A 27,878-nucleotide genomic window follows, 5' to 3' on the forward strand; every position below is an offset into this window, starting at 1 on the left:
CGCTATTGCACATAAAAGCTTCCCTTCTCCCTGATAATCAGCACAACGTAAAAGCATTTCAGAACCACATCAACCCCTGAGAAGGATTCACCATTAGCATTATACTGTAAGATCTCCACAGTCACACAGCTGCACCTGCAACACTTCCCTTCCTCTTAATACAGGAGGAGTGACACCCTTCTGCCCCCTAATCAGTCTCACATCATGGGACTGGAATTTAGGGAAGTGGCTTAATGCAGAAGCTCAGTGACCCCACTTCCCATGTTCCCTCCTGGATTATACAGCCTCCATACCAGAGGGCTCAGGCTTGGCTGACAGTGCTGCCAATTACTGGTCAGGAGAGCCGAGCTGATGCTCTCATGCTCTGGAGGGAGAAGGGAATAGCAGCAGGATGCTCTAGGGACAGAAACTGGCAGGTGCCAAGGAAACCCCTGTGGAGGCAGCTAAAGAGAGACTGAATCCATTTCAATGGGAAAAAAACAGAAACCCAGGATTAAGAGGGGTTGAAAGCCTGCAGACCCACTGACAGCACCTTTCCGCTGCAGAAGGCCCTGCCTGGAGAGGCAAGAAACCTCAGCTGGGCAGGGCTCACTGATACTTGGACCTCCCCCACAAAAAAAAAAACCCTGAAATAAAAATACATGTTATCAAAATCTTCCTCAACCTCCGTCTCATTAGCATGAGGCCTGCTTCCCAGCATGCTCGTTACTGGAGTGCTTTTCCCAGTCTGACCAACAGAGATGCAGGTTACAGCTGAGCCTGAGACTTCTGCAGGGATGTGTGTGGGGAGAGGGGGAAGGGTAGAATACCAAATATAAATCAATATAAACTAAACTGGCAAGTGCAAAAAGGGTCCCACAGTGTTACTGAAGAGGCACCTCCAAGCCCAGCTGCGCTGGGACACTACAATTCCACATGCATGTTGCTGCAGGATTTATCTACAGTCCATTCATTCTGGGCCTCATCCCCCTCTTTGGCATAGCGAGCCATCTCCTGCTGGAATTGGAGCTGGCGCCTCTTATTGGGATCAACATTGATCCAGTTGTTGGCAATCCATTTGGTTCCTTGAGTGACGAGGCAGCCTCCGTGCAGGGAATATTCATCCAGGTCGCCAACCCAGCCTGCAGAAGGAAAATAAACCATAACTGTCAAGTTGGGAAGCACTGCAGTCTACTATACCTCACAACCCTGCAGTGTCTCTCTAGGGCAGTGGAGTGCAGACAAACATGTGGCCGAGGACTAACTTCTGGCCTGCACATATTATTCTCCTGTTGACAAGTACAACAATCCAGCCCAAAAGGAGATGTCAGACCACGTCAGCTACTATGATTTTAGGACAGCGACTTGGTTTAAGGGAGAAATCCAGGGATTAGCTTTGCCATAGCTAGCTGACTAATCACTACCTGTGGACTTAACATTGGTGGATGTGAAGAACAGTTTTCAAAGCAGGACAGAAATGACAGATGTTGCCAGTAGAAGGCAAAATCCCATGGCTGCTGGAAGGTAAAATCTGTATTTTAAAATAATTAATCGTATCATGTAAAAGAAACAACTGACTTTACAGCTATGGCCGATCCCCAGCACTTTCCAACAGCACCGCTGATTCTCTCTGACCTACTCCGCATCAAACTCACATCAGCAGCTATTCTTTGTATTCTGTTTGTTTGCTATTGAACAGAGCCACTGGGATCTCAATTACAGCACACTGAGGCTCTCTATAGTCTTGTGCAGTGGCTGGAGCCCAGACCTGTCCTTCAGTCTCCCCATGGCAGTGATGCCTCATTACCCTCTGCTGGGATTTCCTGTAGGTGAAACCACAGGCTGCTCACAAGGCAGCTGTAATCCCCTTTCCTTTCTCCACCACGATCCCAAAATCTAGTGTAGCATGTCTCAAATGCGGCCACCGGGGGCTTTTCTTGGGGCCACAGCCTCCTGGGCTGTGATTGGGGGGGGAGAGGGGGACAAAGTAGCAGCCCCTCCCTATTGTTCCTGGATGCACCGCCTGGACGTTGGTTGCTGGGACCCTGTGGAGAATCTGGGGAACAATGCTGGAGGATCAGGCAGCCAGTGAGTTCCCCACCTTCCCAGGGGCAGTGGGGTTCAGGCTTTAGGCTTCAGCCCTGGGGTGGTGAGGCAGAGGGCGGGCAGGCTCTGGCCACTGAGCTTGGGGCTCCAGCCCCCACCCCCCGTCTTCCCCCCCACTGCCCCTGGCCCCCAACACCCCCCCACCAATCCAGGGCTTAATTTGTCCCCAGGCTTGACAGGGCTGAGTAAGTCTGCTGTGAAAAGCGATACCTGTATGCTTGTTAATATCACTTTTCACAACAGACTTATTAGCTAGCAATAAATAAATGACAATGATTTGGATGTGTGCATGTGATATTTATTTGTTTTTCCTAAAGCTAATTAAGTATTTTAGGAAAAAAAGTGAGAGCACGACCACCAGCAAGAGCAAAAAATGTGCCCTGAGAACTCCTGATCTAGTGTCCCAATACCCTGGGTTACATGCACCTGCAATTAGGAAGATTCAAGCATATCCCAACCCTCTGTTTAGTCTGACTAACAGACAATAGAAGACCAGTATAAAAGGGAGCAGGCATTTACCATATATGTTTTTGAAGTGTTAAGAAATTTTCATCCAATGGATTCTAATAGGAATCAAGAGGTGCACAGGAAATCCACACATGCCAGTCTGAACAAGTTAGTTCCCAGTATTATGGACTAGATTTTCAGACAGACGTGGTGCGCAGCACAAGGATACATTCAAGTGTCTGATTAGCTAATGCACTGACCCCTATGTGTGTGCAATCATGGTAACGACATACACACTAACACAGAGCTAGACTCTCTGAAAACAATATCCTGCGAGATAAGAACAGTGGTCCCCAGGATTAATGCCTCTGCACCAACATCAGCACCTTTGGCTCTTGGGACTGGTTTCCTTTGACTGTGCCAGCTCTGACTCATCATGGAGCTTTGGCTTTGACATAAGCGTAACACTAAGCTACGACATCAATGACTATAAACTTGAAGGAGGAGAATGCAAAAAGAGGAGCGACTGTCTCTCAGCAGTGCAAACAGCTACACCCCATACTTCATCCAATGGTCAACATGCAGGGGGCAAAGAGGTACTCCGGTTATCAGGAATGAGGAAACCTGTGCTGACCACAGGGAGTAGGGACACAACTGCAGGTATGATATCAAGTCATGGGGAAACCTGATGTTGGAGCAGGAATGGATGGAGGGAGATTAACCTCACAGCAAAGTCCTGTGTAGGCTGTAATTTTCTCCCCACATCCAAGATCCGATGGCTCTCTCCCTTTCTATCACACTTGGACAATCTGTATAACGCATCATGCCAAAAGGACACACTTAGAACTGAAGCCCAGGTTCCAGGATGGGTTAGAGCTCACACAGCTGAAAGGAAAGCAGCTAGCAATGGCTGGTACAGCCAAGGTCTTAGGCTGCTAACTGGGGAAGTTTTCCAAAGAAGTTAGGAACCATTGATCTTCTGGCTGTAAACACAGGAAGATTCAGCCCAGCTACTACCAAGGAGAATTCAGCAGTGCTCATCAGTTCCCGGTTGCTGTTCCTTGGCCATCCTTTCAGAATTCATGTGAAGAAATGCCCTGACCCACAACACATAAACAGCAAGACCCAAAGAAACAGGCTGCTGTCCTCCCAAATTCTCTCTCTTCCCCTCCCAACAGGCATAGTGCTGAGGGGGGACAGTACCTTCCCCATCTGACAGGTAGTTGTACCAGAAGACAGCAGTGCCCTGCTGTGGCTTCACTTGCAGGTTGCCCTTATCACAATTTTTCCGTGTGTCTCGTAGATCAACATCATTCTGAATCAGAGACTGAGAAAAAGACACGAGAATAAACATTACCCCACAAATAGGACTGGGATGAGGAGCCTCTGCCCCCCTCCATCATATCCCCCATTAAAACAGCTCTGTTGCATTAGGCAGAACAGGAGGCTCCCCCTCACATTTGCAGCAGTCAATTTAGGCAGTACAGAAGTCAGTGAGCTGCTCGCCCTCCCCACCCTGCCCCAGGTGCTCTGCCATCCTTCTGGCCACGTGAATAGTTTCCCGTTCCCTTTGTGCACCAGCTAGAGTGACAGCGAAGTGCATGCAATGAGGAGAGCTTTCATCCTCCTGTGAGGAAATCTGCCAAGATGCAAGAAGAAAGCAGAACCGGTGCTAGGGCACTGGCTCACTCTCCCCGGGAGGCTCTCCAATGTCCCCCTGTTAGACACAGCCCTGTACTAGTCTCTTCCTTTTCGGCTTTGCCACATTCATTATCACTTGGTTTAAACATTCTCTTTTCCCCTAATGAGAGAGTATAGCATGTGTAAACCCAAGCCCCAAATCCGCCTTTCCCCAACCACAAACAAACAAGCTCAGGGGCCAGCAAGAACACAGACGGGGGCAGGTGGGGGAGAGGCTCCTTTACCATCTCTTCATAGGTTCTGTTATCGGCTATAGGGAAGATGGTCTCTCCTCCCCCCGTCACATTGTTCAGGTAGAACAGCACTGTCACATAGCTGTAAAACAGAGAGCACAGCTGCTTACAGGGTGCAACTGGAATAGTGAAGATACCCACAGGCTGTCGCACAAGCCCTTCCCTAAACTCCCTATCCCCACAACCAATGGGCTAGATTTGCTGGCATGTGCATAGGGGCTCAAGGATGTATTGCCTGGCCCAAAACCTGAATACACTGTTCTCCAAGGAGAAGGCTAACAGGGACCATCTCATCTGCTCCTAATGGTGTGGCTAAAATGGAGGATTATCCCCACTATGGAGCACTGTTCTAGCCTCCAGTGGGGATGGGCCAACAGCTTCCTGGAGCCAGTCAGTGCCTCTCTTGTACTGGCCAGAGGGATAAAAGGGGTTAACCCCCTCAGTCTCATTTCAGTTGAGCAAGGTAGCAAGCAAACCCACAATCTATGTGCAGTGAAGTGAGCTGCCTTCAGCCCCACATCTCACACCCAGATCACTTTAGATAGGTCTCTTTTTAAATGTGATCCCAGACTGAGCCCGGTCACCAAGCTGGCTTGGTGTGAAGCTAACAGCTAAGTGCACGACTCACCGACAGGAGGTCTCAAAGGGAGCGCTCTCATTGGCGATCAGTTTGGTGTGGCTACAAGCTGTCTCTGGGAACACCGGCCCGCTGTCCACGTGAGCATGGTAGTGCCCTCCCTGGTCATATCGCACAACCTGCAGGGGCTCGCTGTGCTCCACAATCTCAGGAGGCAGACGGGTCAAGCGCATCACCCTGGGGAAGCAGGAATGCAGGTCGGGGAGAAGCAGAACAAGCCAACCTCCATCTGTAGAGGTTTTTAAGGCCCGGCTTGACAAAGCCCTGGCTGGGATGATTTAGTTAGGGTTGGTTCTGCTTTGAGCAGGGGGTTAGACTAGATGATCTGCTGAGGTCTCTTCCAACCCTAATCTTCTATGAATCCCACTATGCTCACCAGGAACGTGCAGAGTGCTCTACAGACAGGGAGATGCTTCCTGCCTCAAAGAGCCTATCTAAGAGGAGGAGCAGAGGAGAAGAGCTGCAGCAAGTGGGCCCAGTGATAACTAGTCAAGGCCTTGATAAGACAAATCGATGGTTCTCAAGTGTATAAACTATCCCACGGCCTCTCTCCCTGGTCTTATGAGTTGGGGACTTCACACAGGTGTTAGGGTAGAAGAGTCTCCAGGATGGATCTAAGTGCAGGGAAGCTGGTTCCTCCCTTTTGAATCCCTCCGGTAGGATCCAGCCTGCCTCACAGCCTGTCAGCTCCAGCACCCGGTTTCCCCATGGGATGTCATTCTTAGCTGAGACGCAGAGAGCATTTTAAATGGTTTAAAATGTTCTCCTTTCCCCTAGTTAGAGAGAATAGTGTGTGTAAACCCAAGCCCTCTCAACCCCGAGCAGAAGCCAGGAGCCTGAGGTAAAGGGAATGTGCCAATGCACGTTCAAAAGGTACCCTAGAGGGGGCTCTGCCTGAATGAATCAAACTGCATTAGAACAACACACGATGTGGCAATCAGCCAGGGGCAGAAGGTGACATTTGTCATTTAAGTCAATTGGTAGGTCACCTCGTTGCAGTAGCGAAGGGCCTCGTGCCAAGAAGAAAGGTCACCAGATACCCAAACCTGCTTATAAGACGACTGGAATGCATGTTTCTGCGAACAATTCAACGATGTTTACTCACTGCACAGTCAACATCAGCACTATACAGTGGGAGAAACGGACCAGTGACCAACACCTCCCTGCTCTGAGGAACTTGGGAGTCCAGAGGACCAGCAGGTACCAGGTGTACTTTTATACCTTAGTTTCTTTGGAAACACTGTGCACAGCACCACACCTAGCGCATACAGAATAAGGGGACCCATTGCAGAACTGGACAGCCAGAACAATGGAGCAGAAAAGCCTAGTCAGTGTTTATCAGAAACTTCCTGGCTAAGCTGCTCTCACTCAGCAGGGCTGCCACTTGCTGGGAAAGATTCCTTTCTGTACATGTCCCTGGAGATCTCCAGGTGCCATGTCCTCCCCTTCCCAAAGGTCCTGCAAATGACCCTATAGAGTTCAGAGATCCTTAGCAAAGCAGAGGGACCATGATAGGACTGCATGGAAGGGCAGAAATACTTAGTTATCAATAGCCTTATCACATTTCTCATCCATCCCTCTGCTTCCTGTTCTGCATCATCCCCAACAGGATTGAGGTGCATGGGAAGCGAGCAATGAGACCAGACCTTCGTGCTCTAGGATCTCTGTCCCCCTCAAGAACTTCCTACCTCTCCAATCATCCCCAAAGCGAGCAGGAACCTCTCAGATACACTGTCTGTAAGAACCCAGAGTAGTTACCCCTTTGGGATAGGGGGAAGAGGACTGCAATGCTAGGCCAGGATCACAACATCTGTACAAAGATTATGTGGGCTCTGGCTTCTGAGAACCTCCAAATCCTACGAAAGATTTTAATAGCAGCCTTTGGAATAGTAAGCTTCCGCTTCAGCAGGGACACCCCAACACTGCCCAAATAAGGGCCACGCTGGCATTGCACCAGGAGCCCATGGGCTTCAGCTAACAGGCACAAAGCAAACAGAAGCTGCTGTCCCACTCTGGTCAAAGTGGCATATAACACACTGGGACCAGTTCTCTTTTTGGGACACACTGAAGAGGAAAAAAGAAAAGGAGTACTAGTGGCACCTTAGAGACTAACCAATTTATTTGAGCATAAGCTTTCGTGAGCAAAGAGCCACTTTTAGGCCTCAAACCACACTTTAGCCACCCACTTGCTAGGCCAGGACTAATTCTCTCAAGCCCACTGAGGCCAAATGATCTGCCGGGAGATGGAAGTGACTTTCAGTTGCATCTGTAGTGAATGAGTATCTCAGATTAGGGCTTGTGAGGAGGGCTGGGTTTGAGGTCTGTGCAGGCCTGAATCCAACCTCAATGGATGGACAAATGGGGCCAAACCTTCACAGCAAGGCATATCACTGGATGTATGCTCAATGGATTAAACTGGTTTAGCTAAACTGGAATAAAACTACATTTGTTAGCAGTCAGTTCTACTTGGGAGAGATCCAGGGAGATGTACAAGTAAATGCATAGTAATTACTGGCAAATTAGCTAACCCTTGGAATAGGCAACAATTTCACCCGGTGAATGTTTCCATTAGTTATCCCATGTAACACTGAGTCTTTGTGATTCTATGAGGCTGCTCCCAGAAGCAAAGAGTTGCTGAAGGCTTCATTTCTGTCCACAGAACAACGCATTTGTAGATGAATTTCAAGCCTTAATGGGAATCTCCCTCTTCGGTGTCAGCATTCAGTGATCCCTTCTTCCAAAGGCTCTTACCCCATGATGACTGAACAGACCACCACCACTTTGTGTTGTCCCGGGACCCCGGGCACAGCTGATTTGCCTTATGTGTATACCGCCCCCACGAGTGCCCATCCCACCTTTCCCCTGACACAATGGCAGTGTCTACACAGCATCCTTCCCCTGCCAGTGCCTTTACCTTTGTTGTATGGACCTCATGACCTGATGTGCCCCCTCACCCTGGTACAGCCACGTGTGTTGGCTGTTCCGCACCAGATCACTCATCTTCACTTTCTGCCTCCCCATGTACTTGTGGAAGTCACGAATGTTTAGCTGTTTAAACTCCTCCAAACTCAACACACCTATGAAAGAGAAGGAAAGCAGGCTGTCTTTTCAGCTTTCTGGTCCAGGTGCACATTTCCCTGGTAGTGTCCTGCCTTCAGGGACAGTTACCTACCGAAAGGCACCATAGGGTTTTACCCTTTGAAAGCACACCATTCCAAGGGCCTGCAACTGTGTCTGAGGGCTGCACTGGCAACTCACTGGTAGCCAGAGAGCCACATCTGAGAGGTGTTAAATAGGGAAGACTGCACTTGCTCTTGTCTCTAATATGGCGATGCACCTGTGAAGACAACAGGTCCCAGCATGCAAAATTCCGTCTTTATCTGGGCAGAGGCCATGCTGGGACCTCTAGGAATGCAACAGCCATGAGATGTAGAACTCTGGGGCTACATTTTGGTTACCCATATTTTCACTGTGAAGAGCTCTTAAAGAACACAAAGTAATCTACTATAAAGAAATAAACAGCCCCTCCAGATTTGCCCTTTGAAATGCCTTAGCTAAAAGGCTGCACTGCCACTTGTTACTGGATGAATAAATGGACTCTGATTTGAAAACTCTGCAGAAGGACTCTGCCCACGTTTCAAACAAGAATGTATCTGCCAATTTTAAACAGTGAATGCAAAACAGTTTATAAACTGATTGTGAAGCTTTTCTGCATTTATGTAATTCAAAGACAAAGAGAAACATGAAAGGCAAATGCAACAGAGTATGTTACAGTTACTGTGAGAATGACAATAATCAAGAAATGAGATGTAAAAGGTGGCTTCCATTAAAACACAGACATTTTCTTCCACGGGTGTCCTGATATGCATGCCTGGACTCTCCACTGTAATGGTGATGTGTGAGTAGCAGAGAGCAGGATTATCTTTTTGCCTTTCCCAATTTATGGAAGACCCTGACATTTTCTATTTTAAGAAGAATCAGGTTTGGGGTCTAGCCCCGTGTTTCATATGCTGGCAGTGTGGCAACCTCATAGACCAGCACAGCAATCAGCGTGTACCCAGACAGCTCTGCACATCTAACTGTGGACTAGAAATGTTAGCCTCCAAAAGGAAAACCAAACACCCAAACCAGCTGCCCCTGAACATAAGAGAACTCCCTGTGCTGACAAGAAATTATGGTTCATAGCCACAGGTGGACACAGAACCCCACTGTCCCCTTTCCCAAGAGGGAAGAAAGGGGCTTGTCAGAGGGAAGGTTAGGACAGTTTCCCCAGATGCTGAACTATTAGCTGTCACCATTTCCAGATGTCTGCACACACCCTTCTGTCCCAACTTCCTAGTCTTGCCCCTCCGCCCCGCCTTTAATGACACAGTGCCACTTCCAGGTTGTGACCTGGCCTGCCCATTGTGCTGGTAACAATGGAGGGGAGCAGGACTCTGGAAGTGAGGCCCTGCCAATGGCACAGAGCACGGCCCCGGGAGTGGAACTGAAGCTTCTCATTTATTAAAGTTCAGACCGTTAGATAATCCTCCCTTTACCCAGCCAAGGACCTCATGAGCCAAGAGAGCACTGAGGCAAGCGTGCTGACCGGATATTTAACCAAATTTCCCATTCACCAAATGCTGCTCCCCGGCTCCAAAGCAGTTCCTCTGGGGCTGCTCAGAGAGCCAGGCGACTGGAAGTGAGTGTGCACAGACTGCATGTTTACTTAATTTGATTAGGAAATGGAGAGTCACTCAATTGACGGTGCTCTAATTAGAGCAGGAAAGGTTAAACTGCATGCCTGGGACAGCGGGAGCTCTTGGGAGGCCAGGGGAAGGACGGGCGGAACTGGCTCTTGGAACATATTAAAACTCTGATGGCAAGAGAGAGGGAGAGAAGCACCAAGAGTTGACCGAGGAAACTGCCTTCATGTCCACTGACCCCGACACCCTTTCATCAGGAAGGGGAGCTAGCAGGGCAGCTCTCCAAATTTGTGAGCAGCAGGAAGGAGACATGACTCACCCCTGAAAAGGTGGGAGTGTGGCAGCAGCATCTTACAGCTCTGGTGATTAAAGGGGCTGCAGGTCCCCAAGAACTAACTAAAGGGAAACAAAGCAGAGCTGCACCCAAAGGATTCTCCATTATGCAGTGGCACAAATTAAGGCACAGCTTACAGGCAGAGGCATGGGTTCTGTTTCCAGCTCTACAGGCAGCCTTTTGTGTGGGCTCAGGCAAATCACTTCTCCATTCGAAAGTAGGGCGTGTGTGCGAGAATAAAATCTACCTACTTCACAGGTTGGGCTCTTAGGGTTGGTGGTGACTGGCAAAGGGAGAAAGTGGGCTTTGTGCCTGGATTCTCCATTTTGGTATATATAAAGCAGGCTTTTTCCACAGATGAGGCTCTGGATCCAGCCTCACATTACAGCACTGGATCTGGTCTCCAATATGCTAGAGATAAAAGAGATTCTCAGAGGCTGTATTTCAAAGCCCCTCTCACCATTGCCATCAGGATCTGCCTTGACTGCCGTATACATCTCCCGGATGCTCTGAGGGGTCATCCACCTGCCATTCCCTAGGCGGGTGTGGGTCAGCACCTGAAATTACGAATAAGATAGTCACATCCTGGGCAATGATTTGCTCCTCTGTAATGCTAATGAAACCCTATGGGCTGGTAGCGCTGAATCCTGAGAGAGCTTCTTTGAAGGACATCAGGTAGCAGGGCTCCAGTGCATCACCTGAGAAAGGGATTCAAATGGAAGCTATTTTGCAACCTTAGCTATAACAGTGTGATCAGCACCTGCTCTAACATTTCAATTTATGCCATCATAAAGCACAGCTGGGAGTAAGCCAGCCAACAGCCAACCAAAGGCAGCACGTGTCTTCCTTTCCCTTGGAGGGACAGTCAACTGAACAGCTACAGAGTTAATGTTTTCACTTGTGCCATTTAAAGACTTTCGAAGGGAATGGTTTAGAAAGAAATGTTTGCTCTGAGGAGGATCCAGGAACGAAACGCCTCAAAGAGCTAGACAGACAGACTCCAGGCTTTGGAGGAAGAAGGCCTGTTCTGCAGTCACACTATGATCAAGAGCAATACTCAGCAACTACATAGGAGCTTTTCAGCTACATACCTGAAGTTACTTCACAAAGGAGGGTAAGGGTCATTAGCCCCATTCTACACCTGGGGAAATGTGAAGCACATCCAGGGAAAATGACTTGCTCAGGGTCACACACTGAGTCAGAGGCACGACTGGGATCCAGGTTGTGACTCCCAATCCTGTGCTGTAACACAATGGCTGTATTTATTCGGAGGCCTTCTCTGCACTTGCTTACCCTAGTGGACTCAGTAGCTTACACACAGATCTAGAATTCTAACCAGCGACTCTGCAGTGCCCTGCCCATCATGGGAAGGCATAGCTAGCTCAGCAGGCTTCACCAAGCAAAGCCCTGCCAGTGCCAGCTACAGCCCTGAAGATATGAAACAACACAAAACTGCACATTTTCTCTTATCTCTGCATAGTTCAGTCCATAGGAGCCTTTGCCCAGCTGATCAGAGCAGACATTTCCTAGCAACCCCCCAGCAGGATCACTGCTACTGAACATTTCTCAGATTTATAAGACGTCTCCCTTCCATGCTGCAGTCCTGTAGAGACCTGACCTCCTCCAATGAAGTAGTGAAACGTTCTGTGCTGGGCTCCAGCCATGCCTTGGTACAATTAGCTATACAAGGATGAGCAACTTCACAACAGCCTCTCTTCTTAAGTCCCCATATCAAACCTCTCTAGGTTTCTCCCCACCTCTCTGAGCTGCAGCTGCCCATCCTGGTTGTGATCCAGGAGGTTGAAGATGTCCATTTGGCTGATTTCTATCATTTCCATGGCCTCCTCATAGTCTTCAGTAGGCAGGATCTGGCTTTTCTGCAGTCCTTTCAACTGAGCTAGGTGGATAATCAGCTTACACTCTTCTTCAGTCAGGAAATCTGGAATTTCTGCAGGGGAAAAAAAAAAGAAAGTGGGAACGAAAGACCGAGGAAACTGTTGCAGTGAAATCCCTAACCAATAGCAGATAACAAAGAAAGGGGGAGAAAATTAGAAGCTTCCCAACAGATTTGGGGGAGGAGAAAGTTTAATATCCTCTCCTTCAATGCACCCCACTCATCCCCATGGAGCTTGATCCCAATGGGGCAGCACAGAGCACTAACCATTGGGCCGCTAGGGACTCTACTAAATACCTAGTTACAGGAAATTACTCTAGAGGAAGAGAACCCAGAGCCTTTGTGTTGGGCATGTTTGCAGTGCTGTTAGGCTTTCTTTGCCCTCATTTGGAGGGGAATCTGGCAGAGAACCAGGTGCTCTTCAGTGGAGCCTGACTTAGAGAATCCACTGATGTGAAAGGGGAAGACGGCCTCTAACCTCACTCCCACACTCTCAGTGAGGTGGTCTCGGTTCCAAATTAAGATGCTTGATCTCTGAGCACAGATTTATACCACAGGGGAAGAAGAGAGATTCCACTGACAGTCACAAAAATAAGGGGTAGGTGTATTACAGACTTAACAGAACCAAGACACTATATCAAAGCTCCCCCCCACACACACGTCCATTGTTAGCAACACAAAGCTAGCAGTTTATAGAGCCAATACCAAGATTATATACAATTTTCAAAGGAGAAAAGTTCCATCTGTGATTATGTAGGCAGAAGAATTCCAGTCAAATGGAGTTTGGGGTTAACAATCTTGGTCAGTGAGATACTGGAGAGATCCCATAGGACACACCAGCTACACTCAAACCTCATTAATACTGAAGATATTGTAGGAAGGGGGAAAGCACATCTAGTCCAGTTTTGAAAGCTCAAATACCACTCTCCTGCTATCTGAACTACCTCCCCTAGAATTTTGGCAACTCTCTTGGCTAAGAACAGACCACAGTCCAATTAAGAAACACACTGAAAAGAAAAGAAATTAAGGTAATTACTTCTGTTTAGAATGGAGGCTATCTGCTAAAATCCACAGTGAGCAGGCGGCTTCTAATTCAGTACAGCTAGGTGCTAAGTCTGCAGAAAACAACACTGCTGCTCGCTTCCCAGGAAGCCCCCCCCCAAAACACAATGTGTGTCCAGAACTCCCCTGGTAGGGAACAATTCCTGTGACAGGCAGCACACATAATCCTCTTCATAGAAATACTGCAGAGCTGCAACATCTACTTGCCACTTTCTAGTTAGTGACGTAACACAAGTTAAGAACTGAGCAAACTGACAAGCAATACCCCCAATACTTTAAGTTCCCTAAACTGGACTGAAATAACATGACAATAAAGGTTTTGGAATTTAATTATAAGCTAGAGAAGGAACCACCTCTCCTAAATTACAGCACCTGGATTTCATACCAAAATACAATTTGTATTCACTAGAATGAGCTTTCTATGGCACAGACTGCTAGATGAAGTTTGTGTCAATCAAATGCTGGTAATCCTGTGTGTAAACAGCTTTCCCTATGGCTGCAAATGAATTGCTCTGTCCAAACTGGGCAGAAACCTCCCTGAAATGGTTAACTTCCGAACACAGGGCCATCCCACCCCATTGCCTGTTTAACAATGGATCAAGCTAAACAAATGGCTCCTAATTGACTTGGGGCAACACTTGATTGCTTTTCCACAAAAACAAAAGGGAGGAAAACACTGGCATTTTTAAAATAATGACTAATCCGGAGAAGAGGATGGGCCAGCATAATGGTGTTGAACAGAGAGCTCCAAGCCAGGGGGGGCCCCAAGCTGTTCCACAGCGTGTGCCCCCATCAACACCTGCTGATCTCAGCCAAGCCCCCTACAAAAATCCAAACAATCAAGGCAAACACAAACTGTGGTATCGTCTTCCAACAAGAGCTCCGAGAGGGTTGCATTTAATGAGACTGGATTAGCAGAGAGGTGGCTTCATGCTATAAAAACCATCTCCCAGTCAGGAGCAAGTCAGTTCACAGTGCACTGCAAAAGGCAGAGCCTCACCTGCTCTCTGAACATTTTACAGCTACTGGTCCTAAGAAAGAATGGATGCAGCAAACTGCAGATTTCCTACACTGAGCATGCAGTGGCTGTTGGCTGTCTTCATATGTCTGTTAAACTGGGGCTTCCCAGGAGTTTACGGGTACTTCTTGAGGAGCTCCTCCAGGTGTATGCTCATTCCAAGAAGTATGGCCTTGTGCTACGACATTGGATATTCAGATATGCGCATCCCCAACCTGCTGGAACATGAGACTATGGCAGAGGTGATCCAGCAGTCTTCTAGTTGGCTGCCCTTGCTAGCCAGAGAGTGCCACCCAGATGCCAGGATCTTCCTCTGCTCACTCTTTGCACCTATCTGCTTGGACAGGTAAGGCATTTCAAATATGTTATTTCAACATGGTCTGTCAGATAAAGCTTCCCAATAGGAGAACAGTCTCCTGAGACGAGCTGGGAAACAATTGCTAAAGTCATTTAGAACTAGAATGGACAAAGCACCAAAGTATTGTAAGGAAGAGTGTGGCATGGGCAGGGGGATGAATGAGATGACTCACTAGGGGTTTCCCCCCCTCTACCGGGGGGCATTTCTGAGGGGAAATAAAAATCCTGCCAGACAATTGAAATGTGTCCTTGGTTTTGAATTTAATTTGAAGATCAGTTGCCTTATAACTCACACACTTTTCTAACTGTAATTACTTCAGAAAACCCACTGGTGGTTTTCTACCTGCAGACCATGCTGGTCTTCACCCAATGCTCCAGCTTCTGTATAGTGTGCAAAAAACCCCCATCTTCTCTTCGCTTCCACACAGAGGCTGGCCATCCCCGAAATATCAACACAGTAATTCGCTCCTCTTCTTGCCTCCCACCACCAGCAACCCTTGTATTCCTGCTTCTAAATTCTTTGCTCTCCTGTTCCAGGTGTTGGCCCCCTTTGTGTTTCTCCCCCTCCACATGTCCCTCAGACACGGCACATGGGCTCATCTGGAGTCCAGTTTCTTGCACAGTTGCACACAGTGAATTTCCCCTGTGCTGCACACAGTAACTCCTCTCTCCCACTCCAGGTTTCCAGTAACTTTACCTATAAAGATCCTTGTCTCCCACTCCTCTTGTGCTGAACCAAATAATCCTGCTCCTGCATCACTACCAGTAACCTCTCCTTACACAACACCCCCCCACACGCTCCAGCACCTAGGGGTTCTTACAAAGGACAAATCCTAGTTTTTGTGGTGGCTTGACAACAAACTGCAGAGCAATTTAGGAGCTCCAGGGACCTGGTTAGAACAGAACAGAAACACAAGCAGCAGCTGCATCACTAGAGCAAGCGCTTTCACCTTGGGAAGATGGGTGGCCGTGGCAACACCCTACACCCTTCACAAGGAGAAGGGAATGGCTCTCGGCCCATAACTTCATCCTATTCTATTCTCTCCCATTTGTGTCAAACGCTCAAACGTTTATTGTTTGGTTTCAAAATGTGCATATTCAGAGTGTGTGTCAAAACTGCTACAGCACTATTAACATGCAAACCTGTGGCGACAATGCCTGTGGAGGTTAATCCCAATTTAAAACACCGGTACAGACACTTTACTCATGGTTTCTGGAAAATCAGTACCAATTTTTGAGACAAAGTACTCAGATATTTCCTTCCTAGAGAAAACCTCTGGGACTGTACTTGTTGTATTCTGCCTCCTGCAAACTAAAGCTACTGTAGGGAATATGTATGTCATTCCAAGGTACAACATACTGCTGTTAATTTAAGAAGGCTGGTGGTTTGAGCTTGCTTTGGAACAGTTAACCCTTCACTTGTGCTTGCAGGAAAAAGGTCAAGACTCAGCACAGTCCTGTCTCTCTCACTAGGTTCATCTACCCCTGCCGCAGCCTCTGTGAAGCTGTTAGGAACAGCTGTGCTCCAATCATGGCTTGCTATGGCTACCCATGGCCTGAAATCCTGAACTGCAACAAGTTCCCTGCAGATCACAACTTATGCATTTCAACAATCACTGATGAAACCACTTCGAGCAGGAGAAGTAAGGCATTTTTCTAACCCACTTTGCCATAGATAACATTTAAAGGTGAACTGCAAAGCAAAAACAGGGGCCTGTGCCATGTTTGGGCTTTTCTTTTTAAAATGACCTCTTAATTCTGCTAGGCTTTTGTACAATAGAAATGCTGGTTTTGTGCACCCAGGAGAATTCTGTGGTGACTGGAGAACTGAGGAAATGAGAGAAAACAGAGCAGCAGCTAGGAGGGGGAAGAATTTTTAGTCAGACTATTCAGAAGTCTGCGGTTTTATTTCTGTTAAAACCTGTTCAATTTCAATCACTATTTAACATTTTGGAGAAACGAGGACTTTGTTACAGATTTAATATGCCTGCCCCTCCAAGGCATAAGAGTTAATGCTACACAGGCTCAGATAGCCACAAGATCGTCCAGCAAAGCCAATGATGTTCAGCTCAATATTCTCAATATTAAAGTTAAAAAAACATGCGTAAGAAAAACCATTCAGGCCGCCTTTGTACATCAGAAAACAGCTAAAAAGGGCACAAGCTCCTCTCTTGGCCAGCAGGTGTGAAGCAAAATTCAAACAGCTTTGAAGTAAAAATTTAAGGAGAAATCCTCCCCAGCACCACCTTTCCCATGTTGTGCTCCTTTACCTGGGCTGCTGGTGTTGCCAGCATTTCCAGAACAAGTGCATAACAGACAGTTCTACCACACACCTGAAGAACCAATCTCACTCACTAAGGGTTGGCCCCTACTGTAGCTACTCTTAGGTGACCACCAGTTCACCAACACGAGTGTAAATGCTCATCTAGACACTCCACACACATTTGTTCCAGGACACAGGGTTCGTGGAGCGTCTACATTGGTACTGATAGTGGTGTCTGCGAACGTGACTTACGAGAGGACATGAAGCTCTAGGCTAGACAAACTCCGCCTGCACCTCTAGCAGCACTATACCCTGCTCTCCCTTCTGAATGACGCTCAGGCAGTTGAATTATTCACTGGTGCTGGCAGACTCTGGAAGACCCTGAGCCGAGCACAGAAGTGATGTGCTTTAATTTCAGAAGGGGGAAAAGCAGCTAGGCTGCCAAATACACATCCATCCTTCCCAGCCCATGCAACAAACAGCATTTACATTGCCTTCAAAAGCAGCTGCCCACTGACTGACCCAGCCTAGCTTCCAGCTGGAAGCTAGGGTAAGTCTTCAGTACCCCCCTGCCCCCCAAAAAAGTGTCCTTAACTCAGGTTAGCTACCTTGGACATGGCTTTTACCTCGGGTTAGCAGCTTGAGTTAAAGCCTCTAGGGGAGCCTGGGATTGAACTTGAGCACTAACCCCCTAACCCAGTTGGAAGCAGAGCTGCTAGGTCTTCACTGCTGTTTTAAGCCAAGTTAGCTAATGAGTTAAGAACAAACCTTTGCTTGTTTGTGGTGAAGACATACCCTGAGATGCCATGAGCCGTGACAGAAGGGAATGGCAAAGCTGAGCATAAGCAAAGCACAGAGGAAAATAATCAATGAATGGAGAAAACACCAAGGCAAATGCAGACAATGATGAACACTGTCCCAACAAGTTGGGAGATGATTTTTCCTTCTGTAAGTTCTCACTACTGCTGCCACTGGTGTGATGAGTGAGTGTTCCAACAATGGTATTCATCTACACCAGCTCTGGGCACGTGGTAGTAACACAGGGACGTGTGTAGGCAAAGATCCTATCATTTCCCTCCTTGACAGACTAAACACAAAGCCCAAGAAGCGAATGAGTCAGAGGCTGCACTTCATCTCAACCCTCCAGTGAGCTGCTCCAGTTCAGAGGAGCAGCACACTGATGGTGGAAGCTGGCAGTGTCACTGTTGTTGCTGGGCCTGTTAGAGCACTTGAATCTCCCAGGCTCTCAATGGCACATCAAGGAGCTTTTGGAAAAGTTCAAGAAGAATGCTATAACTCGGTCTCTATTGCAGCAGTGCCCCGAGCCAGCTGTAGGGACTGTGAGCTCGAGGAAGCCAGCACCACCAAGGAGATACTGGAAAACTTCTGTGCCAACGATTTCAGTGAGTACACGTACCTTTTCTTCCCACCTCAGCTGCTGCTTCCCCTCTGATAGCCAACCAAACAGCAGCATCCCCTGGAAGCCTCTTCTATTTGCTATAAGAAAGACTTGGAAAAGGTATGGCTCCAGCTTTACAGTTTTCATTCCTCACCTACGTGCTGAATGTCAAGTGTCCAAACTGCTCAGGGCTGCTCTGGCAACTTGCCCACAATTCACGGCTTGCACCAAGGCCAACATCCTGCATTATGCATTTTTGATTGGTTTTGGTTCTATTCCCCCATACGCTGCGAGAGCCAATCATGTGGTTCACTTTGGAGGCCAGAGTTCAAATCAGACTCCTATCAAGGCAGATACACTTGGTCATCTCCAGCCTACACACATCAAACCCCAACACAGTTATCCCTGCAACTCACTGTTTCTGCTCTGAGGCCAGAGACTGGAGCAGGTAGTGGGGTTGGGCCAAACAGCTTGCTTAACTTTTAATTTCCACAAAGTTCTACAGCATTCAGTCACACAATCTTCATGGCTAAATCCTGGACAACTTTGACAAGGATATTAGTGCTTGCAGCCCCAGCACTGAGAGGAAGGCTAAGACTGGAACACCAAAGGGAGTGCAGAGCAGGATTGAGGTGCACTGGACAGATGCACAAGGCCATCTGCACAACCACTTCCTGCCCTGTGCCTCTGCCTATTCAGTGGCATTAAACCTCCTTCATGAGCACTCATCCTTCTCCCTACTCAAAGGAAAGCAGAAGTGAAGAGAACAGTTACTGGCACTAGAAAGGCTGTAATCACAGATTTGGAGGATTACAAGTTGAGCGCAACCTCCCCTGATTTGGCTGGGACATCACTGAGTCAGGGAAACATCTATGACACTTATTACATCCAAAATGGAAAAGTTCTGTATGTTGCCAGCAGAAGTGGGAGGGAGGTAGTTAGTTAACCACCAGCAGTAAAGAAATCCCAAAGGGAATGAACATAAATCAGGTGGGTAATAACAATAGGTAACTGTTTCATATTTGCTTCTTCCAGCTGTGAAAATGAGAATCTCCAGGAAGAACATGACCTCCACCATCTCTGCTTTTGACATGGATTCCAAGCTGGAGGTTTTGAAGCATGGCCCCCTCCTCCGGGCGGAAATCCACCCAAGACTGCAGCACTGGCTAGACCTAGATGCCACCTGTGTTCGCAACATCATGAGAGGTACACACACGGGAGTCTATGTCATCAGTGGAGAGGTGCAGAATGACAAGGTGGTCGTAAACAAGGCCTATGCATGGCACAAGAAGAACAGGAACCTGCAGCAGGCTGTGCGGCGATGGAAACACCACCGGTGCCGAGCATAGTCTGGCAGGAGATTTCAGAAATCTCTGCTCCACTCATAGGAAATTGCTCCCCTCCCTGTACCTAGAAAACAATCCATGACAACCAGGGCTTTGGGGATGTGGGTCGGTACAATGGCTATCTTTTAGTGGGATTCAGTGTAGTCAATAGCCAAGGTCTAGAGGCCATACTACAGAGCATTTCACTAAGGGATTGCTGTACAACATGTTAATTAATTAAGGGCTTAGGGAGTCACCTGTTGCTCCAAGAAATGGAAAGACACAAACATGCTGTGTTCTTCTTTATCTCCTACTGCACTGGAAACCCAGTTTCTAATAGATGTGGCAAGCTTGTGTAGTAGCAGGAATAAGTGAACTAAAGTCCTCAGCTTAGACTGGACAGGAGGAGACACCTAGTAGCTATTCTTGTCTGTTCCCTTCACACTGAAACGTGGTAGTAATTTCAGTCCTGTGGTTTGTCCCTGAAACACAGACTTTGCGTAAGTGCAAGCTTGCTGTAGGCCCAGAGATATTACAAAGACATTTCCACACACAGGTCACCTTGCTTGGTGAGACACATGGCCAGCAGTTGTATTCACCACTTGCAACTACGCCACAGGGCTGCCTATGTAATGGCTAAAGTTTTAAAGGAGACCTGCAAAGGAAAATGTTGGAATTCTGCCCTTTTTACTTTCTGCTAGGAAAGGTCGTCCAAAAGGGTTAATTCAATAAGGGAACTAAAAAAAAAAAAAAAAAAAAAATCAGTCTACCTAGGAAGACCCTGGTGACTGAAGAACTAGTGAAGTGAGGATTTCCCAAGAGTCAGGACAGAAAGCTGAACAACTGGGAGACGAAGGGATTTTTAGTCAGACTGCTTAAAAGTCTTTTTGGTAGCACCCACTTAATTCCAGCGACTAGCATGCATTTTGGAGAAAGGGTGTCTCTGTTCAAGATTCAATACACACGCCTTCAGTGACGTACAGTCTGAGACCATTTGAGAAGTCCCCTGTCAAAACCTGGGAAGATCAGACTCAATGATAAACAAAGCAGGGGGAAAAAAAGTTTAAATATATCCCTCCACGCCTTCTTTCTTTATCTAAAAGAGTCAAAAATGGCAACAGGAGCATTTTTCTAAAATCCTTTGCAGATCCCCTATATCAAAAGAAACACTTACAGCAGTCATCTTCAAGGACAGGTATGGTTCTCCTGCTTTCCAGACAGGTGTTGCTTTTCCAGAATTCCTGGTGAAAGTAAATATGTATGGAGGTATTCCTAGACTAGAGCAAATACAGTAAACACAGGATTGAAATAGGGAAGCAAAGAAAAGCTTTGGGGGTAAATGGGTCTTCCTTGTACAGTGACAATTGACATGTTTACCTACAACGTGAGGTTTGTTTTGTTTCTTGATCATCAGTCATTTACTTTAACGATCATCCAGCATGCCGAGGGGAGATACATGGAACATTTGTTTGGAGAGAGGTGCATTACAGATACCATTGTCTGTCTCTAAGTGCTCTGAAAGTGTTTCATTAATTGGCAACCAGATTTTCTCTATCTCTGGCAGTACCTGAGGAGAGGCTTGCAGTCCCCCCAGGACTTTCCTTGTTCAAATTCAGTTGGGGAAATTGGCCACATCCCGATATTTGTGCAAATTTAACTTCTGGACTACTGAGGCACAGAGTATTTTTTATAGATTCATAGAGTCTAAGGCCAGAAAGAAGGAACCACTGTGATCACCTAGTCTGACCTCCTGTATGACAAAGGCCACAGAATGTCACCAAAATAATTCCTAGAGCAGATCTCTTTGAAAAATATCCAACCTTAATTCAAAATTGCCAGTGATCCACCACACCCTTTGGTAAACTGTTCCAATGTTTAACGACCCTGACTACTGAAAATTTACACCATATTTTTAGTTTGAATTTGTCTAGCTTCATCTTCCATCCATTACACTGTGTTAGCTCTCTCTGCTAGACTGAAGAGCCCATTATTAAATATTCATTCCCTATAAGGCAGATTGTCTAATCCTTTAATTATTTTCACTGCTCTGCTCTAAACCCCCTCCAATTTATTAGCATCCTTCTTGAATTGTGGACATCAGAACTGGACACAGCATTCAAGCAGCGGTCACATCAGTGTCAAATTCAGTGGTAAAATAACCTCTCTACTCCTACTTGAGATACCCCTCTTTACACATTAGCCCTTCTGACCACAGTATTGCACTGGGAACTCATGTTCAGCTGATTACCCACCATAACCCCCAAATCTTTTTTCAGCCTCCCATCCTGTAAACATGGCCTGCATTCTATGTTTCTCGATGTACACATTTACATTTTGTTATATTAAAACACACAGTTTGCTTGCACCCAGCTTACCAAGCGACCCAGATTGCTCTGTACTAGTGACCTGTCCTCTTCATTATTTACCACTCCCACAATTTTTGTGTCATCTGTAAATTTTATCAGTGATGATTTTATGTTTTCCTCCAGGACGCTGATATAAATGTTAAATACTGTAGGGCCAAGAACTGATCCCTCTGGGGCCCCACTAGAAAAACATCCGCTCCACGATTCCCTGCTTACAATTACATGTTGAGAACTATCAGTTAAGCCAGTTTTTAATCCATTTAATGGGTGCCATATTAATTTTACATCATTCCAGTCCTTTAATCCAAATGTTGTGCAGTACCAAGTCGAACATCTAAAAAACACAGTGAGACTGCAAGCTTTTATTTCCCTGCCTCGGCTTACAAATTGGAGCCCAAACCATAGAGTTCCTTGCCAGGTGGTCTCTTAAATGACAATTGCCTCAAAGTAGATTGCACTTTAAATTATCACAGAATCTATAAAGCTATAAAGACTGAAAAAGCCCTGTCTAGTGCTTGTTTGATACCAACAGGATTATTTGATTATCAGCTTTTCTCATAAAGAGGAAAACAAACACGGCAAGAACCTTTCCTAGCTCTATGAAATAATAAGCTTGGTTTCAATGGCAGATGAGATTCTATGTCATTTTTAAATGTTTAAGTATTAAAAAAAACAAAAAAAAAACCATTTCCCAGTAGTGCCCTTGCCACACTCCCAAACACAAAGCTGATGAGAAGTCTTTAACATGACCTCCTTTGCCTGAAATCAGTGTTGCACTGCACTTTCCCAAATGCATTCAGAATATGTGGACTAGTCACTTCTATACTTGTCCTCAAACTCTGCAAAACATTTTGATAAATATAAAAGCCTTTGAATTAATTAACTTGAAAAGTCCTTTAGAGCTAGAGCCTCTCTGCTTTGTCTACACACAACAGGTGTTGATTTCTTATTGATGAAAGAGATGCTCATCATCAGACTGAAGTGTGTCAACACAGTGGAGCTGTTCCAACTTCACTACATCAATTTTTAAACCAGTTTTGTTAACTTGAAACAACTTGTGGATAGAGAATACCTTAGTGGTCTTTTAAAGTCAACAAGGGGTCCTGGGAGGCTCAGTGGGGTGATAAGAGCTGTCTGTGAGCTGAAGTTCCTAAATAAGAACTCCTTATCAGAGGACAAAGCAGTACAAGCTGTATAAGGCCGTAAAGTGCTACACATCAAGCACTGTTCCAGGAGTGATGCATTTCCAGATAACAGGAGTAGAAAACAAGGCCTACCCCCAGAATCCAGAAGAGAGGTATTAAACTGGATTAATAAAGTTGTGAGTCTACTATGCCATAAGTCTGTTTTTTTGTCAACTACAGCAACTTTCTTGAAGGCCAGGATCAGCTCTGTTAGGTAAATGAAATCAATAAGGGTAAGTAAGTTAGAACTGAGGCCCCAAGGGAAACTTAATTAGTAAAATCAAACTGACTCCTCACACCGTGTTTCCTGTGATTATATTGAGGCTTTGTGTGTGTGTGACTTTTATAAGACACCAGTTCCAAACTTCAGTCTTTACACACTGCCAGAAGGAAAACTATTGTGGAATTTACAAGTTATGAATACTGTGTATTTAGGAATCAATGACAGAGCTGTGTGTGTTTCTTAAATATGCTCGTTGCATTAAAAGGATTTAAATAAGAAGCGTGTCTAGGTTTTTTCTGAGCTTTCACTTTGAATCAGGTAACATGAACCACAAGGATCCTTTTCTTCGTATTCATATCACACAACAATGGTGAAAGCGCCATAAAGAATTTAGTGTCCCTGTTTTGCTCGTACCTATGCTGGAAACAGTTTCTCTCCACCTGGACAAACAAGAACTTGTACACAAGAACTTGTCCAGTAAGAGTCATTCACATCTTTTCAATATACTAAACCAGGGATTGGCAACCTTTGGCACGCGGCCTGTCAGGGAAATCCGGTGGTGGGCCGGGACAGTTTGTTTACCTGCAGCATCCGCAGGTTCAGCCGATCGCAGCTCCCGCTGGCCATGGTTCACTGTTCCAGGCCAATGGGGACTGTGGGAAGCAGCGTGAGCTGGTTTGTACATTGATTCTCCAGAGATTAGGAGGTAAGAAGGGAAGTTGAGATAGTTGCCTTTTTTCTTAAATCAGTTTCCTACATTTTATGGAAATCAGATCCATTCACTTATTCTTCAAACTATACTAAAAAATAAAAACCAAAGAACTGGTAAGCAGCTCAAAAATTTGAACTGATTCTCTCTGCCTTAATAAGTAAATCTTAATAAAGATCTGAAAAATATGTCTGAATAATCCATTTCCTAAAGGCAGAAGAGAAGAGCTATAAATTTTATAATGCCATTATCACTCACTTCCATATGCCCCGTGGGAGTAATCAGAAGAGCTACAATCAAAGCAGGTTGGCAGAAATCCAGTTGCCAGTTTGCCTTTGGCAGTCTTCGGAATTCACACAGGCCTGTTTTTATTGCACTGGGCTGCTAACAATGTTAAAAGGGGATACATAAGCTATCACATTTATATACCATCTAAGAAAAAGCACATAAAAGGGAACAGTCATGCTCTGTCTCCTGGGGAACATCAACTAAGTAACAGATCTCAGTTTTCTCTAACTCACCTGAGCAGAGACCCTTAATCTACTAGTCAGGTAGTAGTTACCAACCCCTTGATGCTTCGGAGATTTTGTCCTCACCGCAAAATTAACTCAAGTTATAACTCGAGTGTTGTGCCTAACTTGAGTCCTGTCCACACACACACCAGCCTTTAACTTGCGTGCACTGGTGCTTTTAAGTCGCATTGGTTGGCCTGAGAGAAGATATAAGCTAAGCTTGTGTTACTCCAACTCAGCAACTTGCTAAATGACCACCTTGCTTCTAATGCCGTCCCACAATTCCCCAGCATGCCCAGAAAGGAATGAAAAGTTCTCACACAATTCGCTGGGAAAGCATTTACACAGCATCTCATCTTACTGCAGTGCAAAGAACCATGGGCTGGGCACACAGAAGGGACACACACAGCAAGTGCAGTGGCAGTGTGCAAACAGCAACTCAAGTGTTATTTCACAGTGTGATTGCTCTCACTGGAGCTAGGCTAACTAGAGAGCAGTAACTGGAGGGTAGATAACTCAAATTAACTCTGCAGTAAAGACATACGCAATGAAAGGCACAAAACCTTCTACCATGGACAGTGGTTCTCACCCATAAGCCACCTCACTATTCCTTCTGAAGCTACCACTTAAAGAATTCAGACATCATTTCACACCACATGAACAGCATCTACGAAGACACAAACTCCAGTTTCATGATTTACTGCAGAAGTTTCTCCTTTTTACAAAGCTGTGTTTTTAATTTTATCAACCAGATTCTGAATTACCATAACTCCAGTGCACTCTCTTTATTGGCTTGGGGCCCATAATGGCCACAAATATATCCAGACTGCAGTGTGGATTAAAATATCAATGGGATTTCAGCCACCGTGTTAGCAGGTCTTGTGTGGGGCTGTGCGTCTTACCAAAGAGAAGCGGTTTCAAGCTGAGAGTTCTCATGAAATGGACTTTGTTAGGGACCAGCTCCACCTTTTGCTTATGGCCAACCTGGGGGACAAAACAGCAGGAATTAACAGATTACATTCCAGGCAGAAATTTTCAGTACTTTCCCCCCCACTGTGCATCCAACAATCACTATGCCAAAAAAGCCTGCCTGCAATTTTGGACTGCATCTATACAGACACAGCAGGCAGTCAGGAGTCCCTTTCTATACAATTCGTGTGCTACTGCATCTGGATGTCCGAATTCAATTCTGGGCCCCTCATCCCTGGATCTGGGCAGGTTAGTTCTTGGTTTAAACTCAGCTGAAAGGAGTTAAAAATTCAGCTATGGTGCAACTGAGATCAATGGAGTGCCACCCATTTATAGCGAGACTCAGTTTACCCCGAAGTTGGTAAGAAATAAAGAGCACTAATAAGAACACATCAGAGGAATGACCTGTACCCCTCAAAGGAGACTGAAAAGAGAATGGCACCAAGCTGGCAAAACTCCGAGCCCGCTACACTGTTTCTCGCTAAATCACCTCAGACCAAACTTCAGCGAGCCGAGCCGAGCCGATCTGTACCACGCCAGTGCAGACGGAGGCAGGCCAGCCTGGGCCGCATTGTGTGTTGCCAAGTCCTCCCGCCCTGTGCGCGCCTGAGCGGAGACCGGCTGCGAACCCCGGCGCCCAGGCTGGGCCGAGCTGGGCCAGCCCACGGCACGGAGCGCCAGGCCGAGCTGATGTCCCCCCTCACCGGGCCAGCCCAGCCCCGGCAAAACGGGCACAGCCGCGTCGGGCCGGGCCAGCTCCTTGCCTTGATGCCCTCGCGGCGGGGCAGGGCGGCCCCGCGGGGGCCGGGCGCGGCGGGCGGCTCGCTGGGGGGCGGCGGCCCGGGGCCCGGGCCGTCCCCCGCGCTGAGGTGCACGAAGAGCAGCAGCCCCAGCACGTTGAGCACGTAGAGGTGCGCGAACACCATGAGCACCACGAAGTAGGGGCGGGAGCAGACTTGCCGGGGCCGCCCCGCTGGGGGCCCGGGCAGCGGGGGCCCCTCCGCCCGCGGCGCCGCCGCCGCCGCCGCCATCGCCCGGCCCCGCGAGCGCCCACCCAGTCACCCCGGCAACCGCCCCGAGGGGTGGGACGGCAGCGTGATGTCGTCACCACGCACCGGGGATGCGAGGAGCGAGAACGTGCGTCGCAGCACAAAGGAGTCACGCTGAAGAGACTGGCCAATGGCCATCGCGACCGCACAGGGGCGGGGCTGGACGAACTGCGTGACGTCAGCGCGTCCCGGACACCTGGTAGAAAGGGAGGTCGGAGCCGCGCCGCAGGAGAGACGGCTCGGGCCCGAGAGCGGCCATCTTTGCTGAGGGTAGCCTGGCCTCAGGCCCCCTGCGAACAGGGGAAGGTGACGGCCATCTTTGCTGAGGGTAGCCTGGCCTCAGGCCCACTGTGAACAGGGGAAGGTGGCGGCCATCTTTGCTGAGGGTAGCCTGGCCTCAGGCCCCCTGCGAACAGGGGAAGGGGGCGGCCATCTTTGCTGAGGGTAGCCTGGCCTCAGGCCCCCTGCGAACAGGGGAAGGGGGCGGCCATCTTCCTTAGGGGGCCAATTGACTCAGGGCACGGTGCACCTTCAGCCCCATTGAGCATAGGGGGCGCTCGCGGCCATGCGTAGTGAGGGCAAAGACGTGCCCGAAGCCAAGGGGCGGCTCTTTGCCCCGGCTCCCCGGCGGGCGGTGCTCGGTGCAGGCCCGGCGACGCGCGGTTTGTGGCCGGCCGGCCGTTGCCACCTAGCAACGTTGCCGTGGATGGAGGGACCTTTTGGAGAAAACAAGCGTCGAAGTGACCGGCGACGATCGCGCGGCTGTCACTGCCCGGCGCAGCGGCCGCGGGGAGAGTGGTCCCCCCTCGCCCCCGTCCCCAGCCGCTCAGCCCTGCTCGTCCAGCCCGGTCCCTGTGTGCCCCACACAGCGCCCGGGGGGCGCGCTGCCCCCGCCCGCGGCCCCGAGACCGCGGCCGGAGCGGGGTTCGCGAGCCTGGGCTCGGGGCGGCTGTCACCTCCTGCGGCAGCGGCCCCGGCGCTCAGCGCCAGCGGCCCCAGGCTCCGTCCCGCCCGCTGGCGCCCGGGGCCTGGTGGCCTCGCACGTGCCAGGGAAGTAGGGCGACCAGACAGCAAACGTGAAAAATCAGGCCGGGGTGGGGGACAACAGGAGCCTATATAAGAAAAAAAACCCCAAATCGGGACTGTCCCTATAAAATCGGGACCTCTGGTCACCCTGTCGTCCTGCTAGATTCTGTTACGCACCCAGTCGATGTCAGTACCCCCACTGAGCGTGTCCTCGGAAGGAATCGCGTTCCCGGGCTTCTTGGGCTGAGATCACTGTACGCTGCAGGCAAGGAAAAAATGTGGTGGAGGCTAATTAAATACTTTGCTGAAGCCAGGCCCACGTTGGAGAGAGCAGCACATGAGCCAGGGCCTGTTTTTACCCAAATGTTCTTTCTCGCTGCTTCGTAGCAGATAGCGCACC

The 27,878-nt window shown here is 48.0% G+C and overlaps 3 protein-coding genes across 3 annotated transcripts in view; 1 reads left to right on the top strand and 2 right to left on the bottom strand.

Annotated features, from left to right (window-relative positions):
* P4HTM (prolyl 4-hydroxylase, transmembrane) lies at nt 1-26,434 on the bottom strand. Its single transcript, XM_074959601.1, has 9 exons — nt 26,168-26,434; nt 25,337-25,418; nt 11,880-12,070; nt 10,583-10,679; nt 8,018-8,180; nt 5,095-5,280; nt 4,458-4,548; nt 3,736-3,859; nt 1-1,121 (listed from the first exon to the last, which is right to left on the bottom strand). The coding sequence occupies exons 1-9, from the start codon at nt 26,432-26,434 to the stop codon at nt 904-906; spliced, it is 1,419 nt and encodes a 472-aa protein (XP_074815702.1). The 3' UTR covers nt 1-903.
* The window catches only part of NDUFAF3 (NADH:ubiquinone oxidoreductase complex assembly factor 3), a 131,011-nt gene that overhangs the window by 47,894 nt on the left and 55,239 nt on the right, over nt 1-27,878 (bottom strand). The window lies entirely within an intron of this gene.
* LOC141991368 (secreted frizzled-related protein 5-like) lies at nt 14,264-20,384 on the top strand. The gene is made up of 4 exons (XM_074959662.1): nt 14,264-14,442; nt 15,927-16,096; nt 18,033-18,119; nt 19,151-20,384. The coding sequence occupies exons 1-4, from the start codon at nt 14,264-14,266 to the stop codon at nt 19,462-19,464; spliced, it is 750 nt and encodes a 249-aa protein (XP_074815763.1). The 3' UTR covers nt 19,465-20,384.

Source organism: Natator depressus, chromosome 7, assembly GCF_965152275.1.
Source record: "Natator depressus isolate rNatDep1 chromosome 7, rNatDep2.hap1, whole genome shotgun sequence".
Classification (NCBI taxonomy): Eukaryota; Metazoa; Chordata; order Testudines; family Cheloniidae; genus Natator; species Natator depressus.